This window comes from Nycticebus coucang, chromosome 3 (genome assembly GCF_027406575.1).
Source record: "Nycticebus coucang isolate mNycCou1 chromosome 3, mNycCou1.pri, whole genome shotgun sequence".
NCBI lineage: Eukaryota > Metazoa > Chordata > Mammalia > Primates > Lorisidae > Nycticebus > Nycticebus coucang.
In genome coordinates this window covers 146687921-146704422 of record NC_069782.1, presented here as the reverse complement: position 1 = coordinate 146704422, position 16502 = coordinate 146687921, and the positions used below count along the sequence as shown (strand labels likewise).

The 16502-nt window shown below is 34.8% G+C and overlaps 1 protein-coding gene across 4 annotated transcripts in view; it reads left to right on the top strand.

The window, feature by feature from the left end:
* The window catches only part of RAB11FIP2 (RAB11 family interacting protein 2), a 48312-nt gene extending 32507 nt beyond the window's left edge, over nucleotides 1-15805 (top strand). For 2 of the 4 annotated variants that reach the window (XM_053585411.1, XM_053585410.1), the window contains 2 exons: nucleotides 5739-5784; nucleotides 11577-15805. In XM_053585411.1, the coding sequence (XP_053441386.1) occupies nucleotides 5739-5784; nucleotides 11577-11804 (274 nt within the window). In that variant the 3' untranslated portion in view covers nucleotides 11805-15805. The remainder of the gene's footprint in view (nucleotides 1-5738; nucleotides 5785-11576) is intronic. The other 2 variants (XR_008378959.1, XM_053585412.1) reach the window with 2 other exon arrangements.
* Nucleotides 15806-16502: the final 697 nt, after the last annotated feature.

Sequence of the window (16502 nt, the reverse complement as noted above, 5' to 3'; positions counted from 1 at the left end):
ACTCTCGCTCTGTGAATATCAAGTGGTGTTAAATGAAGGCCAAGAGTATTTTGTGGCTAGCAGTGAATTATCATTTACAAAGTAGGAGGTTATATATTTTGAGAAGAAGAAAAGTGATGTTAAAGTAGTGATGGAGCATAGGCCAGAGATTAAAGGGAAAAAGGGAGGTGTAGGTAATTTATGTGAATAGTTGTGATATGTTGTTTTTCTTTTATTTTTATTTCTCAAGGAGAAATAAACCTTTTTCCTTAGCCATTTAAAATTATTAGATGAATAATTTATGGCATGTGTTGTATATTTTTTGTATCATTTGAGCATCTTAGCAGGAAACACGTGACACATTCAAAATGGATCATTGAAGAAAGTTAAGTGAAGTGTTGTAGTCAGAGTTAAGGACATTAGGAAGGGATGGTATAGCACCACGGACCAGCAGGGTCAGGAGGTACTGCCGTGCTTGAGGGAAAGGGGGCATGTAGAGAGGCTGCCATAACTGCAGCCCAGCAGGGAGGAACTGAGGAGATGGTGGGAGGGGCCCGACCGAGGTTGGAAGAGTCCTCTGGAAGTTGCAGACTCCTTGAAACCAGCCCACCTGAGCTCGCAGTAGAACTGAGCATTTTAGAACATCTCAGTGAAAGAATTCAAAGCTATTCCTAAGAGCTTGAACTCTGCAGTTTGGCTGCCTCCTTTTGCATCCTGACTCTGCCACTTAATTACTGTGTTACCTTGGGCAGGCTTCCTAGCGTCTCTGTGCCAGTTCCCTCATCTGTAAAAGAAAATAAAAATACCACTCACTTCATAGGATTGTTATAAGAATTAAGTGAGTTAATGTGTAAGATGCTCAGAAAGGTGCCTGATGCCATGGTTAAAGTGCAGTAGATACCAGTTGTTGTTAGGACAAGTGCCATCGTAACTGCGTACTTCTCTATTGATGTAGTATAGACGAACTATCCTTGGGGAATTTCTCTTTTCCTCTTTCCAGACTCATTAAAGGTTTTCTGTTAGCTTATGTTTTCAGTTCTCAGTTTGTGTCCCTTCCAACTACCTTTCTCAGGGCAGTGAGGCCCAAGGTCTCTAGAGCCCACTTTCTTGGTTAATCAAGATGAATAGAACACGAGCTGTAAAAATAATTAGTGTCATAAGTTCTTCTATGGCAGTTTGAAGTTGTACTTACTTCCCCCACACACCAAGCAACCAACTGGTGCTAGAGAAAGTTACTCATCTGCTGCCCCCACCCTCTTCTTTCCCTTCACCATACTCCTCCCACCAGTGGATTTTGTACATAACTTGAGCTCACTTACTAAAAGCAAGATGGGTCAAGCTAGAGACCAAATGAACTTTGCTGTATAATTTCAGCAGTAATGTGGTTTGGAAGGAAATATTCTGAAAGGTGTAATACATACTAATAATACTTGCTTTTACATGCCTTCCAAAGAGCTTTAAGTGTTGTTATATGTGACTTCTTATTGAAAGATCTAACTCCCAGAGCTAGCAATTGACAGTTTGTACTGTTGTGTAGTAACACTTTTAACCAGTTTTAATAGATTTTTGTTCTTTTGTGGGCCTTTTTCTTTGTAAGTACTGTAGACATTTTTACTCTTAATAGTTTCTTTCCCTTCTTAGGTATTCTTGTTCCAAAAGAATGTATGTATGTGAGGACAATTAATGACAATTAAGGTTATGGGGGGGGAGGAAAAGCAGAAAGAGGGACGGAGGGAGGGGGGTGGGGCCTTGATGTGTGTCACACTTTATGGGGGCAAGACATGATTGCAAGAGGGACTTTGCCTAACAATTGCAATCAGTGTAACCTGGCTTATTGTACCCTCAATGAATCCCCAACAATAAAAAAAAAAAAAAGAAAGAAAACAAGAGGAAAAACACTTGATAGTGATTACTGCAATGATCAGTTTTACTACTTTATAAAGATTAGTTTGTTTTTCTGGCTTGTTTATGGAAGACAGGTCCATAGCCCAAATTGAAGAACAATTTAAGTTTCTTACCAATTTACTCCTTATTTCTAAAGTAGCTTCAATGTAAACTCATAAGTGACATTAGAGGAGAGATACTAATGATTCCTTGAAATATAATATTTGAAAACTATTAATTTCAGATTTTAGAATTAGGGTATACTTGGAAATATTCTTTTTAATTTGAAGATATCGCAGAATAAAAATATTCAAGTTTTCACACTAAAAATTTCAGAACATTAAAGTAAAAATATTTTTTCAGTTTAAAATATTTTTTAAATACTAATTTGAAATATTTTTATCAGTTTAAAAGTTACTTTAAAATCCTCTGTCACCTCCAAACTCTCAGTTCTGATTTCTAAAATTAATTTTTTTCAATTCCGAAATTCTATTTTAGATACTTCTTTTTTAACTGAGCAAATCTAAGTTTATTTTATACCTGATTAAAAACATCATTTTCCTTAACCTGTCAACAGCTCAGTTGAGCAGTCAGGCTGTATTATTCGATATCTTGTCTGACATGAGGACGGGCAGTCCAAAGAGAAAGCTATCACAGATTGGTGCACACTTCGATAAATAGAGACATTTAATTTTTCACCAAGCTAATTTAATCCAGTTCAGTTAACTCTTTTTTCTCTGTAAGGACAGATCAGAAAAGGCAGCCGTGAAGGACAGAGTTCATTGGGTTTGACACGTTAGTGTGCCAGTATAAAGCAGACCACATGGGAGGGGTTCTGCCTTTAGATTTCAGACAATCCCTAATACAAGAGCCCTCTCTCTCTGATCTGCACCATGGGGAGCTAGAGAGAGCGGCTCAGATTACTCAGATACACCCAGGTAGAATGGGAAGTAGCTAGGGCTTATTCCACTGCACACTCTCCTTATAGATGGAGCCTTTTAACTGAATCTTTCTTAAGAATTCTCAGACATTTTTGGTGTGTTCGTGGAGTTTCATTTTGGTTTTATAAGCTAAAGCTATTGGATACTACATATTGTTAAGTTTTGAGATTTTGATAAAATCTTTGTCCTAAATGCCTATTCCTTAAAAGCCCTCATTATAAATTATATTACATTATAAATTATAAAATTATAAATGTAATTTTATTTATATTTCTTAGTACAATGATTTTTTCCTGAGACATACTGAAATGTGTACAGTGATAATATTGTTCATTCTCAAGGATACGATGTGATGGGTTATGCTACAACACATGAAATGTTGAGATAATATTTATGAGAGATTAACATTGCTAAAAGATCACCTCCTGCTCCACAGGTTAGTCCTCAAGTCCTCTTCTTTTGCATCAGAACCCTTCAAGGGCTCTTCCCACCCAGCTGCCTGGTACACCAGTCTTTTCCCTGTCCTGCTGTCTAGCAGCCCTAGGCCATGCCATATGTCTGCAGAGCCCTCCTTGTCTAGCCTGCCAAACCTATCTTCATGTAATGTTAAGTCCTGCATTTTCCATGAATTAGGCATTCCTTGACTAATTGCTGTGATAGAACATTTCTTTTCTCTTTGTGGTTTAAAAATTTCATTATCAAGTGTTCTTCCCCTGCTTCCCCCACCTATAGCTCTGTGGTGTGCTTTCTCCAAATGAGGTGATGTTTACTCCCTGATTATCTATGTGGCCTATATGTTCAGGCTCCCGCAGTGCAGCTGGTGCTCGTTAAATCTATCTACATACAGAGGACGGGGCTTGGGCCATGCAGCCCAGTTAGAGGACAGATTCTAGAGCCAGACCACTCTACCAGTTACCACCTAGATGGCCACATGAAAATACCACGTGTTTCCTTATTTTTAACGATGATAGGAAGATATGGGGCCATATGACTCCCTTAAAGATCATGGAAATTAAATGAGTTAATTTTGGTAAAGTGAATAGTACACTGTCTGGCACAGATTAAGTACTGTGTAAACATTTATGAAATAAAACGATTTATTGAACATGTTCTATTTGCTAGTCACCGGCACTAAGCATTTTACATGTTGTTAACTCATTGCATCTTCACAGTAATCTCATGTGGTAGATATTGTTGTCATCCCATTGTACAGATGAGGGAACTCAGATAATGGAAGGTGAGTAATTGGTGCTAGGTCACACAGCAGGTACAGGGCAGAACCAGGATTTGAATTCACACCAACTGGCTCCAGCGCCCTCAACTACTTCTCAGCTCTAAGGACCTTAGTCTATTGTCAGACTTGAGTGTAAATCATTTTGTTTTTCAGAATGTTACAGTCAGAGGGAGAGAGGTGTAGCAGAATGTGTCTCTTAGCCTATTAGAAAACATCCTGTGAGATAATGGGGCAAAAGGGATTAGTCCCACTGGACCCTGTGTCGGCCACCTTGGACTGGAAATCAGAGAGGATGGAAACCACATGTCAGCAGCTGCTACCTTGGCACTCTAGGCTGAGATGAACTATGGCAGGGTCTTTCGGGATTTTGTTTTTGTCATTTTCTTTCAAGCCACTCTTGCTGGGCTCTTGAGGCTTTGCTGGTGTGGTGACTGTAGTCTAGGACCATGCAGAGGAAACACCATAAAGATGGTGTGAGTGAGACGTGTGCTGTAAATGGTGCGAGTGGGTATTTAAAACACGTTTCAGTCTCCTCTCCTCTGTCAGCCAGCTGTACTGAAACACTGCATTATCTACAAGAATTCTAGCTAGACAAGGTCAGCAGCCAGTTCGGAAAGCCGGTCACTTCAAATTTTACTTACAACAAATGGAACATTGACTACATGGGAAATTCTCTTGAGGAAAGTCCCTTGTACATGGCGTATATGCCTTGTGGATTTTACGGCTTAGGATGTGTACGTGTAATTACCGATATTTTATAGACATTATACCTGGTGTCCAGACTTTTTATTATACAATTTGAAGTTTTAAAAGTGAATTTCTTAAATCTTCAAAGGGTCCCAGTTATTTTACTGATCATGTGAAAATAATGAAAAAATGTATATTACAGTACTCATTTTGTGTGTAGACTAAAAAGATTCCCGGGATAGTAGTGCTTTGCAAAGGCTAATACTCTTAAGTGCTGGGCAAAAATTAAACTTGAATAGCACCGCTGAAATATTTACTCATCAGATGGCTTTGAAGTTTAGTTTTTTGGTTGCAGTCCCTTTTCTAATGGACATGTTTCAAAGAAGAAAATGGTTATAGCATTCAGCTGTGATGTTTTCTTCTTCCCTGCATGCAAGAAATCTGTTTTGGTCCATTTTGGTGTTTAAATTTTGAAGACTAGCTACTTAGAAATCACATTGAGGAGAGACATGTTTCATTCTCATTGATAGGGTAATGTTTGAAAACTAATTTTCCTAAGACCTATGGCATTTTTAACAAAGATTGCTTTAATTCCTTTATTCTACAATTTCTTCATTCTAAATTTACTCAGTTCTCCCTGGTATTATGTCAGGGCCTAAGGTGAGTGTGTGTATATATAAAGAGTAATATGTTATAAAAGTTACTTTTATAAAATATCTTGCTGGGTAAAATCACTATGTTTAAAGATGTTTAGAAACTACATGTTTTAGTTCTTCATTGATAGTAACTGAAAGGTTTCTTTCAGAGTTTAAAATTGTAGATGCTTTAATAATGTTTTGTAAATGCTGTTGTTCCCCCCCACACACACGCAGCTTGGATTAAATTTCACTCATCTGAATAATTTATACTTTAGAAATTTTTCATTGCAGTGTTGGTTAAACATGTTTTATTTTTGTGTTTCCCTTCACATAGACTATGACACACTTTTAATTATGTTTGTGTTTATTATTCAGTTTTCATATGAATCCGACATGCAATGAAGACCTCAGGAAAATCCCGGTAAGTTGCTCAGGAGGTTAGAGAATTACCAAAGAACAAGCCAGTCGTTTCTCTGGCACACATTTAAAAAATACCTTCATGTTTGTAAATACCTCAGTCACCAGGTGTTGTAGGTTAGCATGGTAATTTTGAGAGAAAGAAAGAATGCGAAATTTAGACTTCACCTTTAATATGTAATATGGTGTCACTTCTATACTATATGTATGATCTGTAAGTAAACATTATAGTTACCACTGGAGCCAATTTAGAATATGCATATTTTATTATAGGTTATTTGAAATTAATATGAAAGCTGTATGTGTCAAGGTCAACATAATAGTTATGAAATAAGAGCATGTGGAAAAGACTTTTATTTTTGCTGGGACAAGGATTGAAGAAAGAATAAAGCTGTTTATTAACATTCAACAATAGGAAAAGCCTCCTGGCAAGAGTTCTAGATAACCAGGAAAGTATTTGGAAGAACAAATACTTTAGGACACTTATCTTCTTCAGCAGAACAAAACCAAATATGTTAACAGAGTTGGTAGTGACCTGCTAAATCAACTCATGTATTTTGCAGGGATTATTCAGATAATCTTAACTTCATTGTATTGTTATTTGAAGTCCAGTGTAGAATCTCTACTCAGAGTTCATTGCGTCTGTAATCAATTTTAAATATATTAAACATAGAGAATAAGTTACTTTACAAGAATATGGGCAAATGTTCTTGGTAGAAAACTAAAATTCTCACAGACATAGGGACTTTATCCCAAGAGGCTGGCAGTTGTTTCAACCATCTGTCCTTAATATGTGTGATCCAGATGTATAATAAGAAAATTTTTAAGTGATCACATATCACGATTTTCTAGAATATGATATGTCTAGAAGAAGCCAAGGTGGGTTTAGGGTTTATTAGATAAACCATTCTAAATGCAGTTATTTGTCTTTAAAATCATAGAAAATGTTAGAGAAACACAGGACTCTGTACTGTGTTTTTGCTGTGTTATGTAAATGATCTGTAAGTTTTGATGTTTCATAAATTTTCAAGTCTTTATAATAATGGCAGCCTGGCAAGAAATGTCAGAAAATACGAAGTCAGCCTTTGATCAGATAGTAAAATGAATTCTGTCAGGCAGTTACTTAATCTCAAACAAGAGGCAACATCAAAAAATTGATTTAATGCGTAGCTATTGTTTATTAAGTAACCTTAATTACAATTCCGATGTGCTTGTAAATGTACTTTTCCAAATCTTATAATTTATTGCTATAAAAGCATCCTTAGAATTCTTTAAAGAAATAAAATGTGAAAATTGTTTTAGTTAAAGGATTTAAAGGTGATAAAAGAATCCTTGATGTGTGATTATTTTTCTCTGGAATACTAACTATTCTAAATGACAGTTAAAGGATTACTAGGTGTTGTTAATTTACTGCAAGATACAATTAAGAGAAAACTCATCCTTCTACTGATTATTGTTGAATAAAAGTATTTGAACAATTTTTATGTTGAAGATTATAAGATGTTTGAAGTAATTTACATTAAGTTCTCCAATAATAGCCAAGTTATTTTTTTCCCCTTCTAGACATAGTATTTTGTAATTAAGTTTGTATATCTTATATGCTAGTGCCAACACCTGTCTGTGACAGCGCAGTGTTTAAACAGGAGCAGTAGCCAGTTGAAAGGGCAGTGTGAGCTCTTTAAGGCCTAATTAAGAACTGAAAGGGAGATGAAGGGAGTAGGACAAAAGATGTGAAAGTAGCTGAGATGATATTCCCAGAGCAAAGTTCCTCATTAGAACAATAATGAGATGATCAGAGAATGCCAAGCCTTCATCTCTCTCTCTCTCTCCCCTCTGGTTGCCTTGGTTGTCAGTTAGTACCCCACCAATATTTGGTTACCAGGACAACCTTTCTTTAAATCTTCAGTTATTTTGAGTCCTGAACATTTGCTTTTGTTTAAATTTAAATATTGTAAAAAATGTACATTTCCTAGTTTAAAAGGCTAGACTGTGTGTAAAGTAAAAATGAATCAGTAGTAATTCTCAAAGTCCCGTGCACAAGTGTATATTTAAAATTCTGGATTGGAAAACTTCAGGTAATAATTTTATTCCCTCACCCAGTCTGCATTTTCTTATATCCACATACGGACATTTTTAAACAGAGGTAGGGTAGGAGTGAGAAAGGATTGGTTGTGAAAGAGGAAGAAAAATTTACATTAGATTTCAAAATAAGAAGACATCTTAAAAACATATGCGCTGTCTATAAGGAGTGCTGCAGGAAAAAATATTGAGTACTTAAGAGTTTCATTGTAGGTTGTATTTGGCCCTGACCAGTTTGGTGAGTTCTAAATTTTAGAAGTTTTTCCAAGAATACTAATAAGATTCAAACTGCAAAGAGCAAATCATGTAACCAAAAAGCATATACCCTGTAATATTCTGAAATTAAAAAAAAATGTATATTTTCCTGAGAATTTTCTTCTTTAAGCAAAATAATTTTTGTAACCAGGAAGTATTTTAATTTTTAATTGTTAATATTAGTTAATCTTCATTATTTTAGTTGGAATCATATCAACAAACCAAAAGATAGATATATATTAATTGAGTCTATCAGTCAATTTAATAATCTTATGCCTAAAATTGGAAAGTTTAATGGTTTTCAAGTATGGGATAAAATCTGGAACTAAGCATGAAACTGTTTTTAATTATTTTATGTTCTTTTCCAGAATATAGATTATAGTACATGTGTTTCTAAGATGTTTTTCTGCCCAGAAACTTGATGCTAAAATTTGGGGTAAAATTTTCACATAAAAGGACAAATGGAAAATTTGTTGAAAAGACCAATAATGTATTTCCAGGAAATCTATGTACACATTAGTGTTTGATCATTGGGAGGGAAAGAACAAGCCACTCATACTGTATCTGCACATTCTAGATTATGACTGTAAAGAATGACAGTCTGTGATAATTATTTTGAGAGATTAAATTATTAGATTATATTATAACCTTAAGTTAGAATTTTTTTCATGTTTTTTATCCTCAGTGTCTCTAGAAAAATGTTAAAAAAAATTTTTTAACTACATTGACTGGTAGTTAGCTAGTATAGTGTTAAAATATAACTGCAAATAATTTTTTAACTGTGTATCATCACTGAGTTAGCTTGGAGAAATTAGATCATATATGAATAATTTCATTAAGATTGGAGAGATTCAAACAAATGCTATTATTATGTTAAATAAAGAGAAAACATAAAGCAGTCAACTAATCAGTAATGAATCCCTTAGTTTAATTTCATTAATCCTGTAATTCTCACAAGAACTCCTATTTTTCAGTAAATGTTTTATTAGAAAAATGAAATCACATTAGTTGGACTTTATTACTTACAAAAAAAAGGCAGTTCAGAAAAATCAATTTGTAGACCAGACAGTTTTGGAATTCAAAGGGACCATTGGGGAACATCTCATTTATCAGATAAGGAAAGGGAGACTTTGGTTTTTGTCTCATATTTTTGCAGAATTGCTCGGGTTAAAGTAAGAAACTTTAGTTTATTTTCAACAAATTTCAAAAATATATTCATCTCTATACTATGCCTTATCCTTACTGTAGAAAACTACTTAATATAATAAATGTTTTATAGGGCTGCAATTAAGCAATTAGTATGTGTATATCTCTAAACTACTCATGACCAATTAAATAAACTGGTAACTGTGTGATGCTTGTGTATGTAGACTTCCTCTTGTGAAATTAATTGATCTGAGAGAGACGAGAATAGAAAGTAAGTCAACACTTGTCTCTAAAATTGTCCTTTAATGGTTGTAGAGCAATATTGGAAATGGTTTTAGGGACAAAGTTAATATAACTCAAAATGTTACATCTGTTGCCAATTTCCAGTGCTAAAATAAAATAAATTGTTTTAAATACATCTTATAACATTTAAAATCACTTCCTTTTAATATCCTCTCTATTCACTCTTATTAACTCTTGTCTTTAATATTTCAATAGCCCTGTAACTTACCTCGGCCCCTCCAAAGATCTTACCCAGTTGCCATTTTAATTTTCCTGGTACATAAATTTAATCATATTCCTGTTTAGAAACCTTCGATGGCTTCCTTTTTTCCATAGTGAAAATCTAGAAATTCTTAATAATAGTATTCGGCATCCTTGGCAGTCTTATTTTCAAACTTACCGTTTCAGCCCTTCTCTGCTCCCCGTGCTGTCCCATATTTTTCAGGTTATTGGCCACTATGCCTTGAACCTCATTTCTTTTAAACAAGCAGAGCCCACTGCTTGAAATGCCCCTTATGCGTTTCTGCCTCTGCGTACTCTTTGAAGTTTTAGTGCAAGCTGTATCTTCTCCACAAAGCCTGAGAGAGTCTACAGCATGGGAGAAGTTTTTCAGTTTTGATTTTTTTTGTTTGTTTATCCTGGAGAGGGGGACGTGGTTCAGTGACCCAGACATCTAACTGTTATCTGTACTCTAGCTTCTGTTTCTCTGGGACTGGGGCATGAGTTAAACTTTGGCTTTCCTGAGAAATATAACACAGTTAAAATAGTTCCTAAAGATGGAGAAAGACATTTAATTCTTATGGGGAAGGGGGAAAAACAGGTTATTCTTCTTCATTCACCAGTCCTCACTCCTCATCCTTCATTTAATAGATTAGATACTATTTGACCTTAAGAACAAGAAAACCAATTTCCTCAGTACTTCAGTTGATTTTCCTAAAACCAAAGGGAAATGTTTTAAAAGGCAGTAATGAAACTGATTTTAAGTTATTTGGCTTAGTGATAGAACTGTGTTTTAAAAGTCATAAAAATTGCTAAGCTGTATTTGGGTACTTTTTATGGAATAAAAAATCTAAATGCTATCTAAACACTAAATAAAAGACAACATTAGCGGTACCTTCTTAAATTCTTGAGAAACATTTTTCTTTAGTGTTTGATGTCACATTAATATTAGACTACTGTGTGATAAAAATGAATTAAATCAATGCCTTTTTCTTTCCTTTTGGGTATACTTATGCTTATACCTAAAAAATGTTATCAGTTAGGATAAAGTCAACTACATAAGTAAATGAATTGTGAGAAAATGTAAATATACTGACCGCAAGTATTAACATGGTTATAGTCGCACTCTTTTAGAGTTTCCTGAGAGCAGGAGCAAAAAGGGAAATAAGATAAATTAGGTAGTTGTTATTACTAGAAGGAGGAAATAGACCCATTACTTGGGAAAGCAAAATCTCTGCCTACTTCTCCAAAACAAAAATTACTTGCAGGGGGCTTACTAGGCTGCTGATTGATTTAATTCTAAGTGCTTTCAACATTTCGTAGCGAATCAGGGAAACAGATTTGATATTATTGCTCTTGTATACATCTCTGATAAAAAGCCGGAGGTACAACATTAAGCCACAGTTCAGTGGAAGTAATTCCATGGGGACGCATGTCCAAATGTTTCGTTTTCAATAACATCTTATAGTTTCTCCAAGTTAGTTCTTAGAGATCTTTAGTTTCAATCGATTTTAGTCATATTTATTATAGGATATTTCATCCCTTAATTTAGTCTTAAATTATATGGTCAGTCTCTGATCTTAGGGAAAAAAGTTAGAGAATTTAGAGTTACAATCAAGGCTTTGGTATATCTTCCCTAGTCCTTGCCTCCCTCAGAGCTGGCTGGCCAGTCCATGAACTCTCACATTAACTCTGGCCAAGGATGGAGGAAAACTTCATCAGGATTTATAAAACCGAAAGTTGAAGTTTTGAATAATTGCTAGTGTTTTTCCCTGATACTGTGTCAACTAAAGCGACAGTCTTTTTCTTGTGTAGGACAGCAACCCTTTTGATGCCACTGCAGGGTATCGTAGTCTGACCTACGAAGAGGTACTCCAGGAACTGGTGAAACACAAAGAACTCCTTAGGAGGAAGGACACCCACATCCGGGAGCTGGAGGACTACATCGACAACCTGCTCGTCAGGGTGATGGAAGAAACGCCCAGTATTCTCAGAGTGCCATACGAGCCATCCAGGAAAGCTGGCAAATTCTCCAATAGTTAATAAAGCCAGTTGTACTGTGTTTATAATTGGAGGAAGAAAGAGAGAAAGAAGGAAAAACTTGTTACTCAAAGAGACAACACTACGAGAGGTTTCATTTCATACTCTCCTACGTTGTGAAAAATGGTTTTACCTATAAATATCAGCAGGGACTTATCAAGAGTGACCTTTGAAGCAAGCAAAAGAATTTAAAAATGGGCCATATTCTCGATAAATAAGCAGTTCCTTAGGATTCACTTAGGTGCTGGTGCTGGCCCACTAACCTGCCATATGCTCAGAAATATCTTCAGAAGTACGTGATTTATTCCTCAGGAATAGATTTCATAAAGCAGAATTGATACTGTGGTTGGTTTCTCAGAAGTCAATTTATAGAGCTATTTAGCTTCAGGAATACTGCTTCATTATAAACACTACTGAAAATACAGTTCCTATTTTATATACATATGTGTACATGAATATATGTTCATGTATCTCGTATATAGAATACAGGCATATACCTCATACATACATGTGTTTTTAGAACATTTAAAAACCAACTGGTTGCCTCTAAGGTTAGGATCCCGATTTCTTAATTTGAAACTGTGTGTGCTCTATCGATGCAAGACAAGGCGTCATCATTACCATTATGGTTTGTTACAGAGAAGCTGCTTCAGATCACTCTTGACTGTGTGAACCTTGGTTTCAAAGGGAGCTACTATGTATTACTCCCGCATCAAGTTTTTGCTCTTTTCCCAAAAGTAATGCTCTAAAATCCTTCTCTGAAGAATGACAAATTTTAGGACCCTTCATTAACTTCACAACAGCATGAATTTCTTTGAATTATTTAATAATTATCTTAACATGGGTATAAGCAGAAGGTGATCTAACGTAATTTGTTTCCTTGTGATTCTGCATGCCATTAAGTCACTGGCAAAGAAAATATTGTGAAGTTAGCTCTGAAAATAATTTGGGGGAAAGAAAAGTAGGTGATCATCTGGTGTTTGATAACCCAAAGCAGTGGGCAAACTCTAGACATGAAAAATTAGGCTTGGTTTCAAGTTACATCAATAATAGAACAGATGGTTGCTTTGGGGTCTTAAACCAAAATAAGACTTAATAAAGGAAGAGTGAGTTTTTAGAGCAAATCTTTGCTAGGATGACATTTTTTATATATGTATATTATTCTACCATCCAAACTTTAAGAGTTGATTGATTACAAAATTATATGTCTTTTTTTTAAGTCCATTCTTCCAAAATGTTCTTTCAGAGATTATATATTTGTACAAAATTATTCTGAAATTTAAGTTGAAAAGCAATAGTATAAAAATGTTGTTAATCTTCTGCTTATTTTTCAGCCTTGAAAATCCTTTTACTATGAAACAATGAGGGTATCTGTGTCTTTCTGAATTTAAAGTGAAAAATGAATCTGCACATGGAGACTTACATAGTCCCCAATCCTTTAATGAATTGAATTTTTCCCTAATGTTGATCTCTAGTAAGACTTCATTGAAAGTTAAATAAAAGCCAGATATAATAGTTTTGCTTATTTTAATATTTCAAATCAGAGTGCTTGGTCAAGCTTATATTCATAAGCTAAAAACTACATCTTATTTGCATTTTCTGAATTAACCTTTCTATGAGAATATGCATTTTGAAATTGTGAAATGTTTTTTCCAAATAAAAAGTAAATATTTGAATAAAATTAAGAAATGGAAAAGGAAGGATAGGTTTCATCAATTTTTTTCCTTCCCCTTACGGTTAATTAAAGTTCTGTAATAAACCTCAAAATCTAGTGTAGAATTTTATTTCCCCATTTTAAGTCATGGTAATTATGATTTGTAAAGATGGTGTCATTTTTATTAACATTTACTGAATGTTACAAATTGTTTAGCATTAGTTTTTTTCTGGCAGTATTATTGAGGCTCTTGTTACACTTTTTAAAATGCCAAAATCCATATGTTTTCAGTGTTACGGCAGATATCTGAAGATACTGTAATATGCTTTGGCCAAATTTGCTCTTTATAGAGTGAACCAAGCTTTGTTTTGGAGATAACATTTTACATAAATAGAGCTCATTAAAAGTATGGTTCAAGTATTGCTATTTCTTTTATGAGGAAATTCATCTTAAAGGATCAATTCTTTGCCTATATAAAAATTATTATTAGATTAATCCATTGGTTATGAAAGAATCAATATTTTTATCCTTGAATCTGAGCTAAGTATTGTATTTAAAACTGAATATACATTTAACACTGCCTGAAAATGTTCTCTTTCCATGTTCATGAATTTTCGCTCACGACCTAGCGTAAACATACTACATATTTTCATAATCAGTCAAAAAGACTGAGATCCCAAGTAAACATATCAGGGTTTCCTGTGTTTAGACAGAGTAGGCTTAATTTTTAGCACTGTACAGGAAACGGCCAAAAAGGATCACCTGAGTTTATTTTTCCAAAATACCACTTCAAGTATTCTAATGAGGTATTTTATTAGTAGTTTAGAACTGGAAATAAAATTTATGTGCTCATTAAATAACGCATGGTCCAATAGATTATAAACAGATTTTACATTTGCTTTTATGCTTAAAGAATGCATGCTCAAAAGCATTTCCACCAAGAGAACTTTTATCACTGAATTGGTATTTATCTCAAGTAAGCTAACAGACTTCCATTACATAATTAAACTATTTCTGCTATTATTTTAAAAACAGTATTATTTTACAACCAGTTCTCCCAGTTAAAATTTAGCTTTAAAAATATTAAACATACCTTCCTACCACTTAGGCTTCCAGTTTCATTTATTGAATAACACGGTCGTATCTTAGAACTGTATATAAAATAACGTAACCCATTCATGAAAAGTGTCTAAATATTGCTTTTTGCTGCTGAATATCTGCACTGAACGTAGTTTTGCCATTTCCCACAAATGTAGTACTATCTGTAGGTTATACATAACAACATCTATTGCTTTTGGCAGTAAATCAAGATTTAGTTGTAATTTTCCAGCTGTGAAAATGTTGCCTTGTATTTAATAAAAGGGTTTCATGAATGGAAGCCTAAGTAAAACTAAGCTCATTAGTGACAGACTTGCTTTCTTCATGTCCGTCCTTCACCCACTTCCCCACCCCATACCCCCACGTACCAACCCCCAAAAGGGTGCTTACTCTTTAAAAAGGAGAATCTTTAAAAAAAAAAAAAAATACTCCTGTCTTATATCTGCAGTAATTGTTACATTAGAGCTTTTAGTTTCCTCTGTAGCTTTTCAGAAAAAGCAGCCTACCTTGGATTTGTAAACCAACCTGAAACTTTTTGATGTTCATGTACTCGTATGTCTTGTAGCTGGTAGGTGTCATTGGTGTGTGTGTGAGTGAAGTATAAAGCATGCCCATCCACTCCATCTCTTTGAAGTAAAGGAGCGGATCCCAGTGCTGCCGTCCAGGCTGGTAGACGGGAAGGTCTGTCAGCAGCCATGGAAAGCCCCCTCTGCACAGATGTATAACTTTAATAATCCAGAGGCAATCATAGGAAGTATTTAATATGCAGTAGGTAGCACCTTAACTAATTAATCTGCATATGAAGGGTTTTCTGATGTATTGAATAAGAAGTGTAGCTCTTCAAGCATTAAACTAGACTTGACGTTTTACTCCGTTTATTTTCTCTGTCAAAAAAAAAAAAAAACCTCCACTCTTGCAATGGAATTGAAGTCTAACAAATGGTACATTTGGGCCTATTAATCTTCAAAGCTTCCAGATGGTTTGTATTTTGAGGTACGAAAAATGCTGCAGATCTAGAGATGTATATATTTGGCAGGAATTTGAAAGATACAAGCATTATTTATAACTGAAGAGTATTACACTTCTGAAGTAAGAGCTCTATCTAGTAACTTGTGTACATTTTTTCAGATTCAAATTCAAAAGTAAGCACTGTATAATGTGGCAGTTGTATAATTTATGTAATCTTATGCATGAATCAGAATTTTTATATGATTATTGATTTATTATTGTTGATTAAAGTGTTTAAACTTAATCAGTGGCCAGTCTTTTCTTATTGTAGCTGAAACATTATTACCATAATGCACTTGTACATAAGTCCTTGTCTTTTAAGAAATACTTTAAGAAATACTTTGAGCCTTGACTGTGGCTCAAAAGAGTAGGGCGCCGGCCCCATATGCTGGAGGTGGCAGGTTCAAACCCAGCCCCGGCCAAAAATTGCCAAAAAAAAAAAGTTAATGTTAATCTTTGCTTTGAATCTTTGTTGCAAAAAGAAGAATCGAACAGTCTTGGAGAGTCTAGTCTCTCTGTTCCCCAAAATCACCGACCTTCTGACAAAGGTTGGTGCACCTATCCTTGTCTCTGTATATTGGCCCATAGTGACAAGAGGCTGGACCCTCTTCAGTAACGTTTGGGCCAAGGGGACCCCTAAAAAAGAAAAAAAAAAGAAAGAAAAGAAATAATTGGATGGCTCTTACTTGCTTTATTGCAGCAAGTATTCTGTAAGACAAACTTACCCACAGTGAAAGTGCTTCTGAAAAGTCAGAGTTTTCTGACTTTAGTTTCTAAGTACCGTGGGCTAAGCATTCTTCCATAAATGTGTGAGTGCCCTGTACATACAAGAGACCCGCTCATGGGGACAGAGCTCACAATTTGATGACGATGACATGTAAGTATTATAATAATATATAGCATAAGCCTAGGCCGAGTGTTTTCTATTTATTCCTAAGTTT